We start from the raw sequence: 20,595 nt of genomic DNA on the forward strand, positions 1-20,595 counted from the left end.
GCTGCGGGAGAGACCAGATTTCAGGTTTCCAAGGACTCTTCTCGGCACAGCGACCAGCTCCAGCCCAGGCTCCAGGAACACAGCTGATAACAGGAGCTGAGGACTTCACAAGTTCGTCAATATTTGAAGAGGGGTGGAGATCGTAAAGCCAGAAGATTAAGAGGCCATCCAAGTCAGGAGATGTGACGATGAACACAACCTAAAATACATATGGCCGAGAGAAACTCTGTTCTTAGTGAACTCCTGCCCTGTGGGCACTAGGAAGAAAACCCTTCTACCAAGAAGCTCACACGCCTGAGAACGCACTGCCGCCACAGCCAGGGCCCTGGCTTAACGCTCTGCGGTCACTGTCTTGAACTTCATAATAATTTTATCTTTGAATTTGTGTTGTGGAAGTAAAATCTGAGGGGACAACCTATTAGAATGGCCAAACCCAGAACACTAACACCACCAAATGCTGGTGAGGATGTGGAGCGACAAGAACTCTCATTCCCTGCTGGGGGAATGCAAAATGGTGCAGCCACTTTGGAAGACAGTTTGGCTGTTTCTTATAAAACTAAACATACTCTCACCGTACGACACAGCAGTCATGCTTCTTGCTATTTACCCAAAGGAGTTGAAACTTTTGTCCACACAAACACCTACACACGGATGTTTATAGCAGCTTTATTCACAATTGCCAAAACTTGGAAGCAACCAAGATGTCCTTCAGTAGGTGAATGGATTAAGAAACTGGTCCATCCAGACAATGAAATATTATTCAGTGCTAAAAAGAAATGATCTATCAAGCCACAAAAAGACATGGAGGAACCTTAAATGCATATTACTAAGTGAAAGAATCCCATCTGAAAAGGCTACATACTGTATGATCCCAACTAGATGACATTTTGGACAAGGCAAAACTATGGAGACAGTGAAAAGATCAGTGGTTGCCAGAGGTTAGTAGGGAGGGAGGGATGAACAGGGGGAGCACAGAGCACCTTTAGGGCAGTGAGACTATTCTCTATGATGCTGTAATGATGGATATGTGTCACTATACACTGGTCTAAACCCATAAAAGGTACAACACCAAGAGTGAGCACTAATGTAAACTAGGGACTTTGAGTGATTGTGATGTGTCGATGTAGGTTCACTGATGTAACAAATGTACCATCTGCTGGGGGATGATGCTCATGAGGGAGGCTGTGCATGTGTGGGAGCAGGTAGTATTGGGGAATCTCCATACGTTCCTCTCAATTTTGCTATGAACCTAAGATGACTCTAAAAAGAGAAAATCTTTGAAAGAAAAAAATCTGATGGGACAATGAGGCATGTGCGTGAGCAGAGGACATATGTGCAATACACGTGTCCACTGCTCATCACCGTCCCGTTCACAGAAGGCATTCATGACACCCCACGGGCAGACACTTCCAGGCGATTCACGATGGGTGGATGGTCAGCAGGCCTCCAGGTGAGTATAAAGTAAGGTGTTACACCTGCAACTGAGTTTGTAGGGGCCCTGACAGCCCTGAAGGGCCGCGCTTTCCATTCAAATCAGAAATCATCTCAAACGCGGAAAGAAGGCAACACATTGTAGAAACATGGACAACAGAAGAACCGCATCGTGTTCTCTTCCTCACGTTACCTCCCTGTGATAACCAATGTGCTGAGAATGATGACAGAGAAAGGGAAACATAGGGCAGTTTCTTTTCCTTTCAACCCCTCCTGACTCACCAATAAACTGGAGGTAGAGAGTGTGGTAGAATATCGGTGAGGATCTAGAAGTGAGAGGAAAACAGGTGAGTCCGTTCCGTGCAGCGTTTCCTCTGTTTTAGTAGAACAAAATACACAGAGTTGTGTGATTTGGGGGATTCTGCACATGAGTCCGTTGCATTTAAAACCGGTATCACACAATATAAGGATGAATGGTAAAATTCACGTTAATAATTTAAAATTTCAATTTTTATTTACTTAGAATGACTTTGAATAGCAAATAAAATACAAGACAGGTAGAGAGAGAGAGACCATGGGTGAAAGGAAAAGCATCATATTTTAGTCTCTTTGCCAGTCCTTGTCCCCACTTTTAGAACAAGGGCTGCGCACTTTCCTTTTGCCGTGGGTCCTGAAATCACGTGGCCGACCCTGCTTCCTCTACTACTGCTGACTCAGGCCACACTTGATGGGAGTCTGCAATATGCCCCACACGCTGCTAAGCGCCCTACCTGGGTGATGCTCCTTTATGCACTAAGTCACAGATCTCCCTAAACCTCATATTCTTCTTCTGTAAAATGGGTGCAAAAATCCTAATTACAGTGTGGTCGTCACTGAGATGGATAGAGGCAAAGAGTTAAATGCCATCCACATGGCAGTCATTGTCACAAATAATTAAGAGGGAGCCAGTCCAATCAGGAAGTGTTTGTCAACCGCCTTCTCTACGGCAGGGACACAGCCGTCTCATATTGCAGGCTGCTAGCAGTCAGGGATATAAAAACAAGCACAAAATAAACACAAGGGCACTCAGCCAAGGAAGGCCGGCAGAGACAGGGAGGAAAGCGGCCGGCTCACAGACACACAGCTGGTCTGTGAGAATTGAGATCTGAACGCAGGGCCACAGCCCCAGCTCCTGAGCCTCCAGGCTGGCCTGCCTCTGTGCTTACGTTGGCACAGTGTGTGTGCAAGACAGCTGCTTAATAATTGAGTTTCATTACAGTCCAGATTTAAATGTACAGTGCTGAGCAGGAATCGAGTTTATAGCCCTAATTATGATGCATCTGATTGTGAATTCAGTATTTAAATAGTATTTTTGTCCCTTAAATGTTGCTTTCTGAAAGGGGCCTTCCCTGGCTCTCCCTGTTTCTCTCTCTTAGCTGCCTTGGCTTTTGTTTCATAATGAGGCTCACGCTCTGTGATTCTGTGTTTATTTGTAGGACTCTGTGTTCAATTACAATGAGCCCAGGGAGGGGAGGAACAGAGTCTTTTCCTCACCTCTCTAAACCCAGGCCTATATATAGCCTGGTGCTCAACAAGTAGTCATGGTGGGTGCTTGGGTGAACATATTAATGAATAAAGCCACAGTAATTACTACTTTGCATTTCTCCTGAATGTTTTCTCAAGAACACTGAATAGTATAACTTAGCATGTTTCCCTTTTTGCATTGGTTATTGGGAAGCTCAAAGCCACATCTGTGAAGCCTTCCTACAAGTCTGTAAATCAACATGCACATTTATGGATGATCCTGGTCCCATGGACGTACCCACTCTTGTTTTGCTATCTTCTTTTGTAATTTTTAATTTATGCTCTCCTACTGTATTGCATATGTCCTTGTGAGACACTTTAATAAATATCCTTGCTGAAATTAAATAAACAGCCTGTCTCGAATTTCTAGCCTGGAGAGAAAAAGAATGCCCTTTCCAATGTCATGCTCAGTCTCCACAGCAATAGGCCGCCCTTAGGTTACCTGCTTTCGGGTGGCCAAAGCCCTTGGGGAGTGATGTTTACGCGACTGGGGGTGGTGCAGTGGGCGAGACGCTATTTCTTTCCAATTAGGTGGCTAGGGGGTGGTGGAGGTGGTGTTCTGGACAGAATGACGGTGAAAGGCAGACAGAGCTGCAGAATCCTACAGAACGTGTTTTCCCTGCTCTGACCATCACCCACGGTTACTGGGGAAGGTAATTAGCTCCCCAGGTCCACCGGGGCGGCCGCAGTGGGTGAGGGGCACCTGACGGGATGCTTGGAGTGCCAGGGAGGCAATAGCGCGAGAGAAACCAGGTGTTGGGTTTTTATTGGAGAGGTGAGGACAGCCCCTGAATCCAGGAAGAGAACCTGCTTCTGGAGGCCGGGCAGGGGAGAGGAGGGCCCCACCCCAGCTGTGTTTGCCCTGCTCTGTGTATTCAGCCAGCTGGCTCCGGACGAGGAAGCGAAGGGCAGGGAGCCGGGCACAGTTGACAGCCTGGTACTGGCAGCGCCAGCTGGAGACACGGCACCCTGAGCAGGAGCAGCTCAGGGGACACCAGGGGACTGAAGACACTCCCACCAGGGGCTCAACAGGTAACCGCTTCCAGATCCTTTAGGCCTGGCGTGAGGGTTTGTTGTTTGCAGCAGGCAGTGAAATGCAGCAACTAGGGGTCAGAGAGGGTTGAGTTTGACCCCAGCTCTGATACTGATTCACTGTATGGCCTTGGGTGTGTGTGAGCCTCAGTTTCACCATCTGTGAAATGGACCCAAAGATAGCCTTGTTTAAAAGGGTTGTACAAGGATTAAATGACAACGTGCAGTGTCAGGTACAAAGTAACAGAAATAATCCCTATTTGCATGGAACCTTTGGGGATCATTTCAAGTGCAAAACTTGGGGAAAAGGTAGCGGATGGATGGGTATGCTATGCGATTTGGGTACCCCTCTCAGGACAAGAATCCCCCACAGTAAAGCCGATTTTGAATCTGCACCGAGGGGCATCGTCTAAGGGAGTGGAGGAGACAGGGAGCAGGACTCCGTGAGTGCCCTTGGGAATCTGACTCTTTACATCAATTGTCTTATTTACATTCAAAACTATTCTTTGAGATAGGTGCTGGGTTCAGATCCTAGCTCCACAACTCCAGAAATTTGCATTGCCCTCTGCAACTCCACTTCCTGCCCTGAATTGTCACAGTGATTAGAGGCTGGGTGCCTGGAGCCAGTCTCAGCCCCACCACGGGCAGGCGGGGTGCCCTGGGCCAGGTTACCTCACTCCTCTGGGCTTCAAGTTCCTCATCTGTAAAATGGGTGTAATAATAGCACTGAGACTGAAGTGATGTCCATGTGGGCTGAGGGGACAAATACATGTGCACACCTGTGCCCTTAATAAATATTAGCTGTTATTTTTGTTGTTGTCACTAACTACATTTTACAAGCAGGAAGATGAGGCTGGGAGGAGGGGGCAGGACTCTGAGCAGGCTTCACTGAAAGGAAGCTGTGGTCCTGGATCCAGTCACAGCCGGGACTTGAATGAGATGAGTGAGGTACTCGACTTGGGCACAGAATTTGAGACACCAAAAACTCAGTCATCGAGATAAATTATATCTTGAGGCAATATTTTAAAAATTTTAAAGCAATGCCAATACATCCACGATGAACCAAATAACATGTTAAGCAAAGACAGGATTCGTAACAGCATTCATTTTGGTTTTATAAATGTTGTGTTAAAATATATTATTCACCTTGACGGCTGACTTTTCTGGATCCTCCTTAAATTTTGCCCCGGAGTCCCCGCCCCCTCATCTGGGCCAGGCTCTGCTATGATTGCGTGTTCGAGTCCTGGGGTGTATATATTGTGCTTTCTCCCTAAACAAATGCCCAGAGAGGGGGCACCTAAAGCAGTTTCCAATTTAAGGGAGGTGGGGGGAACAAGCCAATGCTTCGAATCACAGAGGATACTTTCTTCCAAAGAGTTCTGAAACTCTGGAAGGGTTGTCTTTTTAGAAAAAAGGCACATGTTTCAGGAGAGCAATGGGCCTGTAAGAGCCCACCCTGGCTGGTTTCGATGACAAGAGATGCACAGGGAGAGGGACGGAAAAGAACTAGGGAGGGTCAACACAGCACTCCATGCAGCCTCGGTGTTCAACATTTGTTGATTGTCTCAGTGTCGGCAGGTTCTCTTGCTGCCCAGAGCTGGGCCAGGGAGCGGGGAAGGATTTGAGCCCCTCAGTCCTGTGGACCCAGGTTCAAACCCTAGCTCTGCCTCTTCATAGCCTTCTGAGCCGGGGACGGTTACTCTGCTTTATCCATTTCATCAACAGATGTGAACTGAGAACTCACTGTGTGCACGCAGCACCAGAAAGTGCCTGTCCTCAGGGAATTACATTCTAGGGGTGAGGGGATTGCATCACCAAGCCTCAGTTTCTTTATCTGTGTAATGGCCTGCTGAAAGGGAAAAACGAAAGCAACGCAAGTCGAGTGCCTGCCCAGGCCAGGCCTAGGGTGAAGCAAGCGAGGCACCTGGGGGCAAAATGCAGGGAGGCGCTCACTCTCAGTTCCTGAGTCTGCACCTGCAACCCTGAGCAGGATGGCTCCTTGCATTTGGCACCTGGTGCCTCTCGGGCTTTACCCTAGTCCTGGCCCTGCCTGGCTCACAGTAAGTCTTGAGTTAATGTTGCTGCTATCGTTATCATCTTAAGGGTGTTTGGTGTAACGCTAAGAATACGAGAGTGAGCTCCAAGCCTTCTAGGAACATCGACCATTTATACAAACACAACTGAGTGTTCCAACAGCAAGACATCAATTACCAACCATTCTTAAAACACCCAGCGTGATTTGGATAAAGGCACCCCTTCCGCTGGACCCACACAGTCCACACAGGGGGCAGGGCTTGGGGAGCACAGTGAAGGACAGATTTCAGTCCTCATGTGCCCCCTCGTGCAGGAGGCAACCTGCACCACTGCCCATGGCGGCCCTCATAGTATCTGCCATGTTCCCAGCCCTGTGCCGGCGAACTCCGGGAGATGCAGGACCGTGGGACACGGCAGAGCAGGTCTGTTCTCTTTATAGGTATTGACCTTGGCTTTGGAGCTGGGGGGCAGAGGGCATGTTCTGCTGGGTGTGCCAGCCTGGCCATGTTGGCATTGTCCTCAACTGGGTGGTGAGCAGGGCCCGCAGTTTGCGTACATTCCATTGCATTGATCAAAGGTGTTTCTGTTTACTCAGTGACTAATTCCGTCACCATTCCACCCTTCGAGACCTCCCCTTTCCATCTGACAGTCATTTAGTTGCCTGCTGGCCAGGCAGCCGCAGAAATGCTTTCTCCAGGCAGCTTGCATCGTGAGTGGTGTTTGATCAGGAGGAGGGCTTACTGTTAACCTGTAACTAAAATGAGGCAACATGAACACCAGTCATTGATGTAAAAGAGGAAGAATTCGAGGAGAACTTCTAGAGCAGCCAACTCACTCGGGGACCGGCACACAGAGCCACTGGGATCATAACAGTGACAAGAAAAATAAATAGTTTAGTAAGAACGCACATTTTCTCACCTGACTACTGCCAAGCCCTTGTGCTAAATCTCTACAAAAATTATCAATTACTCTTCAATTTTGCCTTCCTCACTTTAGTTCAGACCACGTTCCTTGACTAGCTATAATTTTAATTTCTTATTGCAAAGGCAGATACGCAATAAATATTTTACATTCTATGTTGCATTACATGACATACAAATATTTAACAAAATATAGGATAACTTCTATGGCAGAGGAGACAGTAGAAGGTAAGGAAGGAGAAACTTAAGAGTTGAACTCTGGCACCAGGCTGCCAAGAGTTAAGTCGTGATTCTCCCACTCACTAGCAGATGATCTGCACTAATCAGCTCGAGCTGCCATACCAAAAATACCATCGACTGGGGTGGCTTAAACAACAGATATTTATTTTCTCAGAGTTCTGGAGGCTGGGAAGTTCAAGATCTAGGTCCTGGCCGATTCTGTTTCTGGTTAGAGCTCTCTTCCTGGCTCACAGTCTGCTTCCATCCGCATATGGTGGAGAGAGAGAGAGAGCATGTTCTCACGTGTCTCCTTATAAGGGCACTAATCCTATGGGATCAGGGCCCCACCCTTATAACTTCTCTAAACTTTAGTTACTTCCTTCGAGGCCTTGTCACCAAATACAGGGGTTAGGGCTTCAACACGTGAATTTGGAGGGGGAAGCAATTCAATTCATAGCATGAGCTTAAGCTTCCCAGGCTCGGGTTCTGCATCTGCAAAAAGGGGACAATAAAAGTACCTGCCTCATGACGTCCTTATGAGGATGTGATGAGTTAATACAGGAAAGCCATTAGGGCAATGCCTGGCATAGAGTAGGCTCTGCAGAAATACTAGGTATAATTATTAACAAAGTACAACACATTTTATTTACCACTTACAATAATAGCTAATCTTTATTCTTCAACTGCTATGCACCAGCCAGTGGGCTAAACATGGCAGGGACCACACCCTTTACATCTTCGCTGATGAGGATGGATCTATTATGGTCCTTTGTCTACCCCTCACCTGTGCAGATGGGGAGTTGAAGCTTATGCACACAGCCGTTCTGAGCCAGCATATGAACCCAGGCGGGAAGGATTGCTCTGTTGCACCACCATGGACTAGTTCTCTAACCCGCTCTTCAGAAATGTAGGTCCCTAGGGGACACTGGACTGTAAACGTGAGGAGATAATCAAGAAGTCCCACCCCTAGAGCAGGGTCCCTGAACCCCCACACTAGTGACATTTGGGGCCAGCTCACTCTCAGTGGTGGGGCTGTCCTGTGCACTGTAGGATGTTGAGCAGTGTCTCTGGCCTCTACCCGCTCGCTGGATGCCAGTAGCAGCCCCCTACCCTGAGTCGTGACCATCAACAATGTCTCCAGACATTTCCAAATGTCCCTTGGGGGGCAAAATCACCCTCAGTTTGAGAAACACTGCTCTCAAGTTATGGTGAGTCAGAAAAACAGAGTGGAACATATTTCTAAAGAGAACATTTCAACATAATAATGTAACTCATCAACGAATATGACAAAAACTAAAATATGAAATATAAATATATAGTCCTGAATAACTGGGACCAAACACCCTAGACATTATATATACAGACATAGATCTTACTACCACTTGTGGGCACCCGCTCGGTGCCAGCACGTGTCTACCCCATCCCCTCCCCCATGACACTGGGATGGATGAGGACTGTGGGTAAGGGCCACAACCTCTCCGTGCCACAGTTTCTCATCAGAAAATTGAGAAAATAATAGTGTCTAACCCAAAGCATTGTCGCAAAGGACCACGTGAAGTCGACACACACAAATCAGTAGTGCACAGCACATAGAAAACACTCCAGACATGTTATTATTGTCATCATCGTGAATACTGCCACTTTCCACAAGAAAAATGCGTTCAGAGGGCCCAGCGCCGTGCCCAGAGCCTCACCGTCGTGGGATTTGTGGGGGCCCGTCTCCCTCCAGAGCTCTTTTTCTCGGGGAGAGAGAGGGGGTGCCCAGACAAGAGGAGAGACTGATTGCTCCTCACTCTGGTAGCCCCTCCGCCCTCCTCCCGTGGGGCAGACCTGCTGACTTAACAGCCAAGGGGAAAGGGAGGCTGTGCAGGAGCGAGCGTGCCCTGCACGCCCATTCTCGGGGAAGGAAAGCTGGAGACCCAGGAGGTTTCTCTTGATTTGCAGGCTGACAGAACAGAGGGCCCACAAGGGCACGCCCTGGAAGGGTTGTGAACATTTTCAGATGCCCGGGCTGCCGGTAATTTGTCTGCCCTGAAGGCTGAGTCCTTTCCCCCATCTGAGAATTCTGAGCCTGGTTCTCTGAGTCAGGGGAGGCAGCATTTGAGAAAGATCACTGTCCCAGGGGACGCTCGCTCACCCCGAAATATCCCACACAGCGGCTCTCGGCCTCGGCTGGCATGGAAATCACCTAGAGATCTTGAAAACATACCGATGCCAGGCCCCACCCCGGAGAGTCTGATGGAATGGGTCTGGCTGGGGCCTGGGCTCAGGGATTTAAATCTGCACGGATGATTCTAACGTGCAGCCCAGGTTGAGGACCGGTCTCCGGAGCACAGCCGGGACGTGGAGAAGTAGAGGGACTTTCTCATCTGAGCAACCCCCAGCAAAAGGCTCACCCCACCTTCTCAAAATGCTAAGGCCTCACACACGAGTCTAATTTTGAAAACAAAACCCCCTGCCAGATGGCAGCTTGTGCTTAATGTCAAAGAAGGTCATAAAAACAAAACAACTAACACCATCAGTTCACGAAAGAAAGGGCATTTTGACATCACCTTCAAACTTCGGTTTTTTTCAAAATAAAAGCTAGCTATCTCAAATGAAGATGTTTTTCTGGATGAAAAACTCCTTATCTGATTTAGTTTTCTCATTTGTCAGAGACTGGAGAAAATATCGCCGACAGGAATTATTGTCTGAACCTCCTTGAGCCTCAGTTTTGCTGTCTGTTAAATGGGGATAAAGAGTCCTTGCCTCACAGAGTCCTTGAGCCGGCTTCTAGGGTGATCCACTCATCCTGGTTTGCCCAGGAGTTTGCTGGTTTTAACAGAAAAGTCCCGCATTCCGGAACACCCTTACTCCCATCTGTGCAACCTGGACAGGTGGTCCCCATCATGGTATTTCCCATATGTGCCTGATGATGAGGATTACCTGTGCACTTGCTAAAAATACAGATCCAGGGCCCCTACCTGACTTTTTGGTGACAGGATCCTATGAATCAAAAGTGCTGCCAGGTTCCTCAGTTGATTCTCCCTATCAGGCAACTTTGGGGGAAAATGAATGAAAATATCAATGATGATAATAATGATGATAATCCTAATCACGGCTGACACTCGCATGGTAGTTATCGTGGGCCAGGCCCTCTTCAGGGCACCTTGTGTATCTTAATTTATCTAATGCTCACAACAACCTCTTAAGGTGAGTGCTGTTATTATGCCCATTTTACAGAAGAGGAAACTGAGGCCCGAGGCTCAGTAGCTTGCCTAGGTCACTCCTTCAGTACATGGCCGAGCAGGGACTCCAAACTCGAGAACCCACCTTCTTATTCCCTGTGCTGCACCGCTCTCTATCTGGAGTGCTCGGCCGCGGGCTGGCACGTGGCGAGCGCTCCACACACAGCAGATGTGATTATCACGATTGTTTTCTTAGTTGCACTATCTTTCGGGCATTAAAAGACTTGCCCTTCTGTTGCCAACTTTTAACAGAAGGCCTCATAGCTAAATGTAAAAGCCTTCCCCTTGCCCTCCCCAGACGTTTTGCCCCAGCCCAGTAGGCTGACTCTATCCCTTTCTGCTGATACTCATGTCAGCCAATAGGTGGCAGTCACCTTTTGTTTTTGTCCCGTAGAAATCCCGCTCTTCCCAAAATTTGAAGAGCGGGAGCAATTTCACGACACACACGTTCTAACAGCTGGTGGAAAACAATACGATCTGAATCCAGGTCGTCGCTGCTAAAGACGTGCGAATGGATTTTCCTTCTTTCAGTCCACTTGGCCCTGAATTTGCCAAAAGGCTCCTTAAAATGTGTGACGATCAGGATAACGTAACCCCAATTCTGTGGGATGAAAAAGTTTCTCTCCTACCGGCACACGTCACGGTTCTCCCAGCCCAAAGATTTTTCATAACCTCAAACATTTTTATTGCAAGGAGCCCCCAAATTGGACTGAATTTAAATTGAACAGTAGGAGCTTTAAAAATTTGTAAACCCATTGGTAAATAATTTTTAATTTTGTAAAAAACTGGATTTAGATGGAGACCTAGTCCAGTGTATATATATACTTTTGTGTGTGGCCTTGATGAAGGCATTTAACCTATGAACCTCAGTTTTCCCATCTGTAAAATTGGAATGATGATACTACTGCCTTGTGGGTTTGCTGCAAGGAGTAAATTAGTTTCCTACAAGCTCTTAGAACAGTTTCTCAACACATGGTAAGCACTCACCAAATTTGTATTATTATTATTACTATTTTATCGTTACTATGGTTGTTAGAGTTGTTGTTTTTATACACAAGAGGTTCAAATCCTGGTCAGCCTTACTACGGGCAACACAATCTATCAGCTCCCTCAATCCCCTTATTTGCAAAATGAGTAAAACTTACCCAGGGTGATCTTGAACGGCGGTAGTAAACTTTCTGGGAAGAGCCAGATAGTATTTGTCTTAGGCTTTGTGGGCCATATGGCCTCTGGTGCAATTACTCAACTCTGCCTTTGTAGCATAAAAGCAACCACATGTAGAAAATATGTAAACAAATGGGTGTGGCTGCCATGAATACAATTTTATTTATGGATACCAAAATTTGAATTTCACTGGGGCCAGCCTGGTGGAGTAGTGGTTAAGTTCACGTGCTCTCCTTCGGCGGCCTGGGGTTCACATGTTCGTATCCCAGGCACAGACATACACACTGTTCGTCAAGCCATGCTGTGGTGGCGTCCCACGTACAAAATAGAGGAAGACGGGCACAGATGTTAGCTCAAGGCTAATCTTCCTCAAGCAAAAAGAGGAAGATTGGCAATAGGCGTTGGCTCAGGGCCATTCTTCCTCACCGCCCCCCTCAAAAAAAATTTGAATTTCATATTATTTTCATGTGTCAAAATCCATTCTTCTGATTATTTTTCCCGACCACTTACAAATGTAAACCCCATTCTTAGCTCCCTGGCTTTACTAAAACAGGCAGCATGCTGGATTTCGCCCACAGCTGCTGTTTGCCCATCCTGGTCTTGAGGATTCAATACTATATTCATAATGTCCCATTTATAGATGGAAGTGATGGTCTATTGTAGGTATGCATATCATGGATTTCATAAATAGAAAATGTTGCAAAATGACAAGTGTCCTGTATGTTTTAGCACTGCTCAATTTTATTACATGGTGTGATTAGAAAAGATGGAAAATCCCCAGATCCTGTTATCTATCAAATTCCCCCAAGAGAGCAGGTGGTGAGATCTGTGACCCATTTTTGGCCTCTGTAATTTCTGATTACTCATTGAGTCTATTAGCAGGGCATAAAAACTCATAGCGTGAGCCAGAGGCCCAGGGAATCCTTGGAGATGCATCAGCTGCCTCTCGCCAGAAATCAGAAGTCCTGGCTTTTCTTCTGAAAGCCACAGGAGTAGAGGAGCCAGCAGCCAGGTCTCTGGGGACAGGCTACATTGGAATCCTTTGTGTGAAAAAGAAACTTCAGTAGCGAGGCAGTAGGTCTTGGGAGTGGCTGAAAGAGCCCCACTTCTGAAACCAGACGGACTCTGGGTCAAATCCTCACTTGGCCATTTTTGGGATGTGTGTCCTGGGTGAGCTAGGGAGACTCAGGTCCCCCCTTTCCAAGGGGAGGGAACAATATAGGGAACATTCCAGTGGATAGGAGCACAGGCAGCCTCGGTTTGGATCTTGCCTCTCTGTCATTTACTGGGTGACCTTTGGAAAGTAGTTTAACCTCCTTGTGACTCGGCGTCCTCATGTCTAGAATGAGGTGATGATAACACCTATTCACAAGGGTGCTGCGGGGATAAAGGAGACCACACAGGAAACGCACTTGGAGAACAGCACTTGGGACTGAGAACGTGTGAAATCACTGTCAAGTATTGTCACTATGATGATAACAAGGCTCTTGAGAGTTTTCCTGACGATGTGGGCGCATACCTTGCTCAGTGCCAGCCAGGTGAGGGGTCGTTATCAATGATCACTCCCTCTATCCAACCAATAAGCAATAATTTCACACCTGATGAATGCAGATGCAGTGCTGAGAACGGGAGATACCATGATGGGTAAAGACAGACAGTACCTGCCCTTGTGGTGCTTACAATTTATCGAGTCCTAGTAGTAGTCCTGTGAGGCACAGAGAGGCTAATTAACTCATCCAAAGACACACAGCAATGAGGGGTAGAGAAAGGATTCACGCCCAGGTTGTCTTACTCCGGGCTCTGTGCTCATAACCACTGCACTATGCTGCCTTGAACTATCAGAAATGGCCTAGTTTATGGATTTACTGCCTATTTGTTTATTGTCTGTCCACCCACCAGATTTTAGCTCCATGAGTTCAAGGGGCTTCATCTGTTTAATTCACAGCTGTAACCCTAGTGTCTGGCACAGTGTAAAGTGCAGAGTTGGCGCTCAATATATATTTGTTGGATCGATCAATGAATGAAAATATAGCCAAATAATATATAATTACAAATAGTGCTAAGTGCTATGAAAAAAAAATGCCAGTCCAATGAGAGGTTTAACAGGGGACCTAATTTAGTTTGAGGATCAGAGAATACTAAAAATTGTAAGTATTGTTTTAATTATCCTCATTCTAGAATCTTCTTGATATAATAGCTGTGACTGGCTAAGAGGGAAGAAAATATTATCTATGCTGAATACACTTTTCATGATGGCAAATATTCCCCCAACAAGGAAATGCAGTTGCAAATTGGGGCTGCATTGACTTTAATTCTGTTGAATATGAGTCCAAAATCTCCTCTCATTCCCCAAAATAAATATAAGCAGTTAATTTGGGTTTTTAATTTTTCTCTCTCTTTTTTTCTCTATCGCAGGGACAATGGGTAACCAAATGAGTGTTCCACAAAGAACTGAAGACCAAGAGAATGAAATGGAAACAGACACTTACAAGGTAGTATAGTGACGGTCACTGGGTCATCAGCTACTAGTAGGAAGAGCCGGGGATGAGAGCAGAATACACGGCCTGCTCGGTGCTCACCACACAGACGTGATTGATGACGCGTTGCTGTTCCCATGGGTTGTTCAGTTGTATTCAAACCTCTAGGATCCACCAAGGAGACTGTTAAAAATGCAGGTTCTAAGGCCCCACCTGAGACTTACTGAATCAGAAATTGCAGGGCTGGGAGCCTATGAAACCTGTGTCTTTAAGGACCTCCAAGGGGACTGATTCCCATAGGGCCAATTTGGTACCCACTCCCAGGTGGATTCGGACCCCCATCAGGGGACACTTGGCAATGTCCCGAGATGTTTTTGGTTGTCACAACTCAGGTAGTGCTACTGGTCTAGCGGGTAGAGCCAGGGATGCTGCTAAACATCCTACTATGCACAGAACAGCCCCCACAACAATGAGCTGGCCCAAAATGGCAGTAGTGCCAAGGATGAGAAACCCAGGTTTAGATCAGTAATTCACAGCCTTGGCTGCACATTAGACGCATCTGGGAAACTTTCAAAAAACTACAATGCAGGAGTCGTACCATAGACCAATTAAATAAGAATCTGTGTGTGGGAGTGAGGGCGGGCATCCACATTTTCCAAGCTCCTCAGCTGTTGCCTGTGCAGCCGAGGCAGAGAACTACTAGTTTAGACATCCCTCTTTTAGAAGACTGCCTGGAAGGCTGAGGCCAGGGACGCCCAAATGCTTCTCTTAGGATCTTCTAGGACCAGGCAGCAGAGAGCGTAAACATCCCCCACCGTCAGTGCCTCTGAAATCCGTTCCGCTTAAACTGCGGAGCTCAGTTAAACAAGGAAATCCCTGTAGGAGGATGATAATACCTATGAACTAAGATTGAGCATATCATAGAGGGAATTCCTGCTCAGAAGAGAAGGCTGGATTTGAAGAAATGGGCTGAAAACTCATAGTGGGTGTCAAACCTCACTCCATCTGAGAATTACCTGGGAAGTTTTTCAAACTCCTGAGGCCCAGCCCCACCTGAGACCAACTCAAATGCAACCTCTGGGTGTGGGCCCAGGGAGCAGTAGTTTCTCAAACTCCCAAATGATTCCAAATCTGGGAGCCTCTGGCCTCCAGGGGCCAGGCAGTCACAACAAAGAGCTAAGTAGGAGGGCGGGGCCGGGTCAGAGGCTGCAGGCCCTGGACGACACACACCCCCCCAGATGTTCCCAGAGCCTTATTTTTCATTAGAAGTTGGTGAACAGTTTTAGTAAAATCTCCTGATTTTTAAATATTGCCAACTAATTCCAAAATACTTAAACTCTGTGAGCCAAATAAATCAAATCTGCACACCTGGTATTGCCCAGCGGTGCCAATTGCGACCTCAGGGCCAAATGCTTACGCGGGTTTGATGTTTAGATTTGCGATTTCTTGGTAGGGTTAATGATAAAAATTCAGAACACAGGCTTATTTTAAACAATTAAAACCATTACAACAATATAAAGAAAGGAAAAGTCTTCCATATCCCCCTGGAGAGGATCCCCTCTTTAGGAGGGTGCTATTTAGTCTTTTAGTGTTTTTCTCTCTGCACTTATTAACATATATTGCACTACTGATAGTGTTAGCAGAGTAAGACATGATGTGCAACGTACTTAGCATATAATCAGTTTTCCGTCAATGTCAACTATTAGTGGTCAATTTAGATTATTTCATTACAAAAATGATATAACGTACATTCTCTTTTGCAACTTTTTTCTTTCCATCTGAGTGTATGTGTATGTGTGTATAGTTCCATGTGCATATATGTGTACATATATATACATACATATATATAATCTTATTTAATATCTGTAATAAACAACAGAAGAGAAAAAAAAAATCAGAGCAGTGGCCTAAAACTGGAAAGAGGTTGCAACAATGAAGATGAGCGAGTGGGCGTGGAGCAGAGAAAAGCAACCACGAACTTCCTGGATTTGACGCGTTTGTTGACTGACAGCCCGGCTGAGGACGGGGCTCGCGTGTGCAGGACAGTGAGTGAGGTTAACCTCACAGGTTTCGGAATCAGCGTGTTGAATTCCTGTTCCCCACTGTTAGACAAGCACCCCCGTTCAGCCTGGGAGCCCCGTCTGTAGGATGGGGTCCTAACTGACTGTGCTTGTGAGGCTCATCCAGACGAGGCACAGATCCAGCCCTGGAAGTGGGTGATTTAATTTCTCTGAGGCAGGATAGAAAGCGTGGTAGTTTCCAGAAGTGCATCCTTGAAATTAAGTTTAATTTATGAGGCACCCTTGTGGCCTTGAGTTCTTCTGATTTTCCCAGAAGCCTCGACTCCTAATGTCACCTGTTCTGTTCCAGGTGGCTTCTGGGAGGGAGTGTGGTCAAAACGGGGTGCCAGTGATCCTTTCCACCCACACCGTTCAACTCTACGACGAAGGTCAGTGCCGTGGGGGGAGCAGGCTGCTCCTCTTGGGGTGGGGAAGGGGCCGCTGACCCTGTTGATGGTGAAACCAAATAAGAGGGTTGAAGCCACAGGCTCACTTGGGAAACACTTGTATTAGTTTCCTGGGGCCGCCAGTGTCACAAACTGGGTCACAAACTCTGCAACTTCCTGGCTGTGTCATGTGGAGCAAGTCATTTGACTTTCTAAGCCTCAGGTTTCTCATCTCTAAAGTGGGTATAAGAATACCTCCCTCAGAGGATTCTGTGCTGAGAGGATTCAAGGAGATCACTCATGAAGCATTTTACATGTTACTCAACACTTAGGAATTCCTCAGAAACTGGTCAAGTATACAAGACTATAGAATTTTCCATACATGAGGGCAGTTTTAAAACTGAACAATATACTTATCTATTTGATTTATCCCAGAATATAAACTGTAAATTCAATGCATCAAAAGTGGCCAGCTTCTACTATGTGAAGAATACATATAAATTATATAAGAGGCAGGATAGCCCAGTGGTTGAGGGGAAGCACTGTACAATCAGACCCTTGGCTTTGCCACCTCCCAGCTGTGTGACCTTGAGCAAGTTACTTAACCTCTCTGAACCTTGGCCTCCTTGTCTGTAAAGTGGGATAATTACAGTACCTATAACATAGGTATCAGGTATAATAAATCATATTTTAGTATCTGGTACAAAGTAAATACTAGCTATCATTATTATATTATGGTTATGGTTGCTGTCATTTACATGTAAGTTTCTGGACCTCATTTTATCTCTTGAACAACATAGGTTTTAGAATTTCCTGGTGTAAGGAAAAAGCTCCCCTCCGTTTCCCCTCTTGACACTACTACTCACACCACTTCTGACACCAGATGTGTGGGTTTTTTCCCCACATCAAGCAATTCTGGAAGACCAGCTGAGTGTCCTACAATTCAATTCCACTCTGATACTGTCTTCCTTGAGTCAGCATCAGGTCTCACAGTTTAAGAGTTCAGGCCCACAAGTCTGGCCCCCACATCAGATGCCGGTCGCTAGTGGTGGGTCCCCAGGTTACCCACGACTTCTGTCCTACTTGGCTACAAATCAGAGGTTCCCATGACCCCCACCTCAGGTTCAATCCTTTGCTAGAATGGCTCACAGAACTCAGGAAACAGTTTACTTATTAGATAACCAGTTTATTATAAAAGGATACAACTCAGCAACAGCCAAATGGAAGAGATGCACAGGGCAAGGTGTGGGGCAGGGTGGGCACCCTGGAATGGTAGAGCTTCCATCCCCTCTCTGGGCATGCCACCCTCCCAGCACCTCCACGTGGTCATCAACCCTAAATCTGAACCCTGTACTTTAGGGAGTTTTATGGAGGCTTCATTACACAGGCATAATTGATTAAATCAGTGGCCATTGGTGATTGAACTCAATCTCCAACCCCTGTCGCCTCCCCAGAGGTTCGGGAGTGGGGCTGACAGGGCCAACACTCTAATCACATGGCTGGTTCCCCTGACAACCAGCCCCCATTCTTAAGGGCGTTCCAAAAGTCACTTATTAACATAAATTCAGATGTGGTTGAAAGGGGCTTGTGAATAACAAAAGACATCTTCGTAGCTCTTATCACGTATAAGTTTTAGGAGCTCTGTGCAGGAACAGCAATGAAGACCAAATATATATGTCTTATAAATCACAGTATCATACCTGGGTTGCTGTTAAAAACTTAGATGCCCAGATCCATCCCACAGGCGTTATCCAGAACACCCTAAGGTTGAGGCCTAAGGATCCGAACTGTGGAGGATTCTAATGCACAGCCAGGATTGGCAGCCACAGGACAAGATAATGTCACAAGTCTCTTCCAGCCTTTAAACCCTGTGAGTCAAACGTCTATTTTGATGTACACAAAATGGATTGCATTCGCAGCAGCGGCCTTTGATGAGAACAGGGTAAAAGCTGCCCGTTTAGATGCACAGGCTTTGAAATGAGAATCATACTGCTTTCATCATTTGCAAACTGTGTGTTTGTTCTCAAAAAATTGCAAGGCATTGAGAATATAATATGCTTTACAGAAATAGTTTTCTTTATCATCATTTTATTATTATTATTATTGTTATTATCATCCTCATATTTTTATATGGAAGAATTACGTAGGAACAAAGCTTTGGGAACTAAGAAAGCCTCCCTCCCTCCTTTCCTCTCTCTCCCTCTCTCTTTCTCTCTTCCTCTCTTCCTCCCTCTTTCCCTCCTTTCTTCCCCCACCTCTAACATTTATATATATAGTCTTCCTGGAAGGAGGAAAAGAGGTAAAAGAAATACATGACGACAATCTGGAATAGTGCATTGCTGTGTAGATGCCTGCATGTGACAAGGGCAAAGAGAGAGATTTGAGTTGATGAGCACCTAGCTCTACTACCCTGCAGCCTTGCTTTCAACTTACTCAGCGCCCACTGGAGAATCGGTGAAGAGTTTAGGTTAATCCTCTGAGGTCAATATTCGGCCTATCATTCACTGACAACTTTAGCCCCCTGCAACTCACTTTGCAGTGATTATCCCATCCTCATGCTGTTTTCCCCAGGTTATTCACTAAGTTATCGTTTTCAATGCAGTCTTAAGGGGGTATAAAAGTGGGATTCCGGGTGACTTTTTTTTTTTTGTCCTTTGGACAGAATTCTCTGACCATGTCGTTTGATACACATCTGTATTCATCTCTGTTGGTGTATGCATACATGCATACACACAGAGAAAAGTCACCGGAAAAATAGATAAATGGGATTCTGGGTGACCGTTTTCCTTCTTTTTATCGTACTCCTGCCCGCCCCCCCTTTTTTCCATTACAATTAAAGCAGCTCGTTGCCATGCAGGAACAATTCCTATAAAGGCTTACTGAGAAGCAGTGATGGCACAGAGGCTGTGCGCACAGCCTAGGAAGCCAGGAGGCTAAATTTGAATCGTGGCTCTGCTGTGTGAGCTTGGGCAAGTTTCTGAGCCTCTCTGTTCTCTCGTCTGTAAATGGGAATAATAATAATTATTAAGCTTATAAAGTTTCTAAGATCATTGTGAAGCTTAGATGAGTTGATACACCTAAAATACTTACAGTCGTGCCTGGCGGGTGGCGAACACATAAGGAAAGTTACCTTTTCTGTGTTGCGTTTAATGTTGATCGTCATAAAGACTGTCATTACAGTTTGAAGTTAACTGTATTATGTCTGCCTTGCATAACTTTTGCCAATTTAAAATCAGATGTTAAAACTTTTCTCTTCTACATCCCTTATACTTTTTGAATCTTTTATTTATGAGTCTTCCAGACACAGTGTGGGAGATATCAATCAGGCAAAACACTTCTTTTAAACTGATCCATTAAATTACATTCTGTTTCATCTTAGAAATAAATATATCTCATACAGTGTTTTTTCTTAGTAAGAACAAGAGACCAGGGGATTTGGGATTAGGGATCTCTCCCAAAATCTTGGCGTTATAATTCATCTTAAATAACAATATCTTAGAAAATCAGAATGTCTCATTTTTATTACCATATTATATTTCTAGCTTAATTTGCCAATTTCAGATGCCATTTGAAAGTCTTATTTTGGAGTAAGCTGCTAATGACGTCAAAGCCACATACAATTTGATTTACCTGTAATGCCACCGAGGGCAACACATTTGCTTGCAACTTTGGGTTAGAGGCTAATGTGTTTGCTCTGCCAAAACATGATTATTTACACTAATATCTTCAATTTCTCCCTTTCTTGTTCAAATAGATGTTTGACTTGTATTCCAAAATAGCTGGGGAAATATCTTTAATAGAGCGGAACGTCCACCAGTAGAATGTTAAACCAGTTAGGCATACCCCCACAGTGGTGCGCTCCTCTGCAATAAAGAAAAATGAACTACTGCCAAATGCAGCACCGTGGAGGGGTCTCAAAACCACTATGCTAAGAAAAGAAAGCCAGACACAAAATTCAACAGACTGTATGATTCTATTTATATGAAATTCTAGAAAAGGCAAAAATATAGTGACAGAAAGCAGATCAGTGGTCGCCAGTGCTGGGGGTAGGTGGAGAGGGGTCCCTGCAAAGGGTCACAAGA

The 20,595-nt window shown here is 45.8% G+C and overlaps 1 protein-coding gene across 1 annotated transcript in view; it reads left to right on the plus strand.

Moving 5' to 3' along the window:
- Positions 1 to 3,677: 3,677 nt before the first annotated feature.
- BCAS1 (brain enriched myelin associated protein 1) overlaps positions 3,678 to 20,595 on the plus strand; it is a 109,699-nt gene continuing 92,781 nt past the window's right edge. Inside the window, exons 1-3 of the mRNA XM_014787328.2 lie at positions 3,678 to 4,026; positions 14,006 to 14,082; positions 16,438 to 16,516. Coding sequence (XP_014642814.2) covers positions 14,011 to 14,082; positions 16,438 to 16,516 — 151 coding nt within the window. The 5' untranslated portion in view covers positions 3,678 to 4,026; positions 14,006 to 14,010. The remainder of the gene's footprint in view (positions 4,027 to 14,005; positions 14,083 to 16,437; positions 16,517 to 20,595) is intronic.

This window comes from Ceratotherium simum, chromosome 21 (assembly GCF_057802395.1).
Source record: "Ceratotherium simum simum isolate JZ-2026a chromosome 21, ASM5780239v1, whole genome shotgun sequence".
NCBI lineage: Eukaryota > Metazoa > Chordata > Mammalia > Perissodactyla > Rhinocerotidae > Ceratotherium > Ceratotherium simum.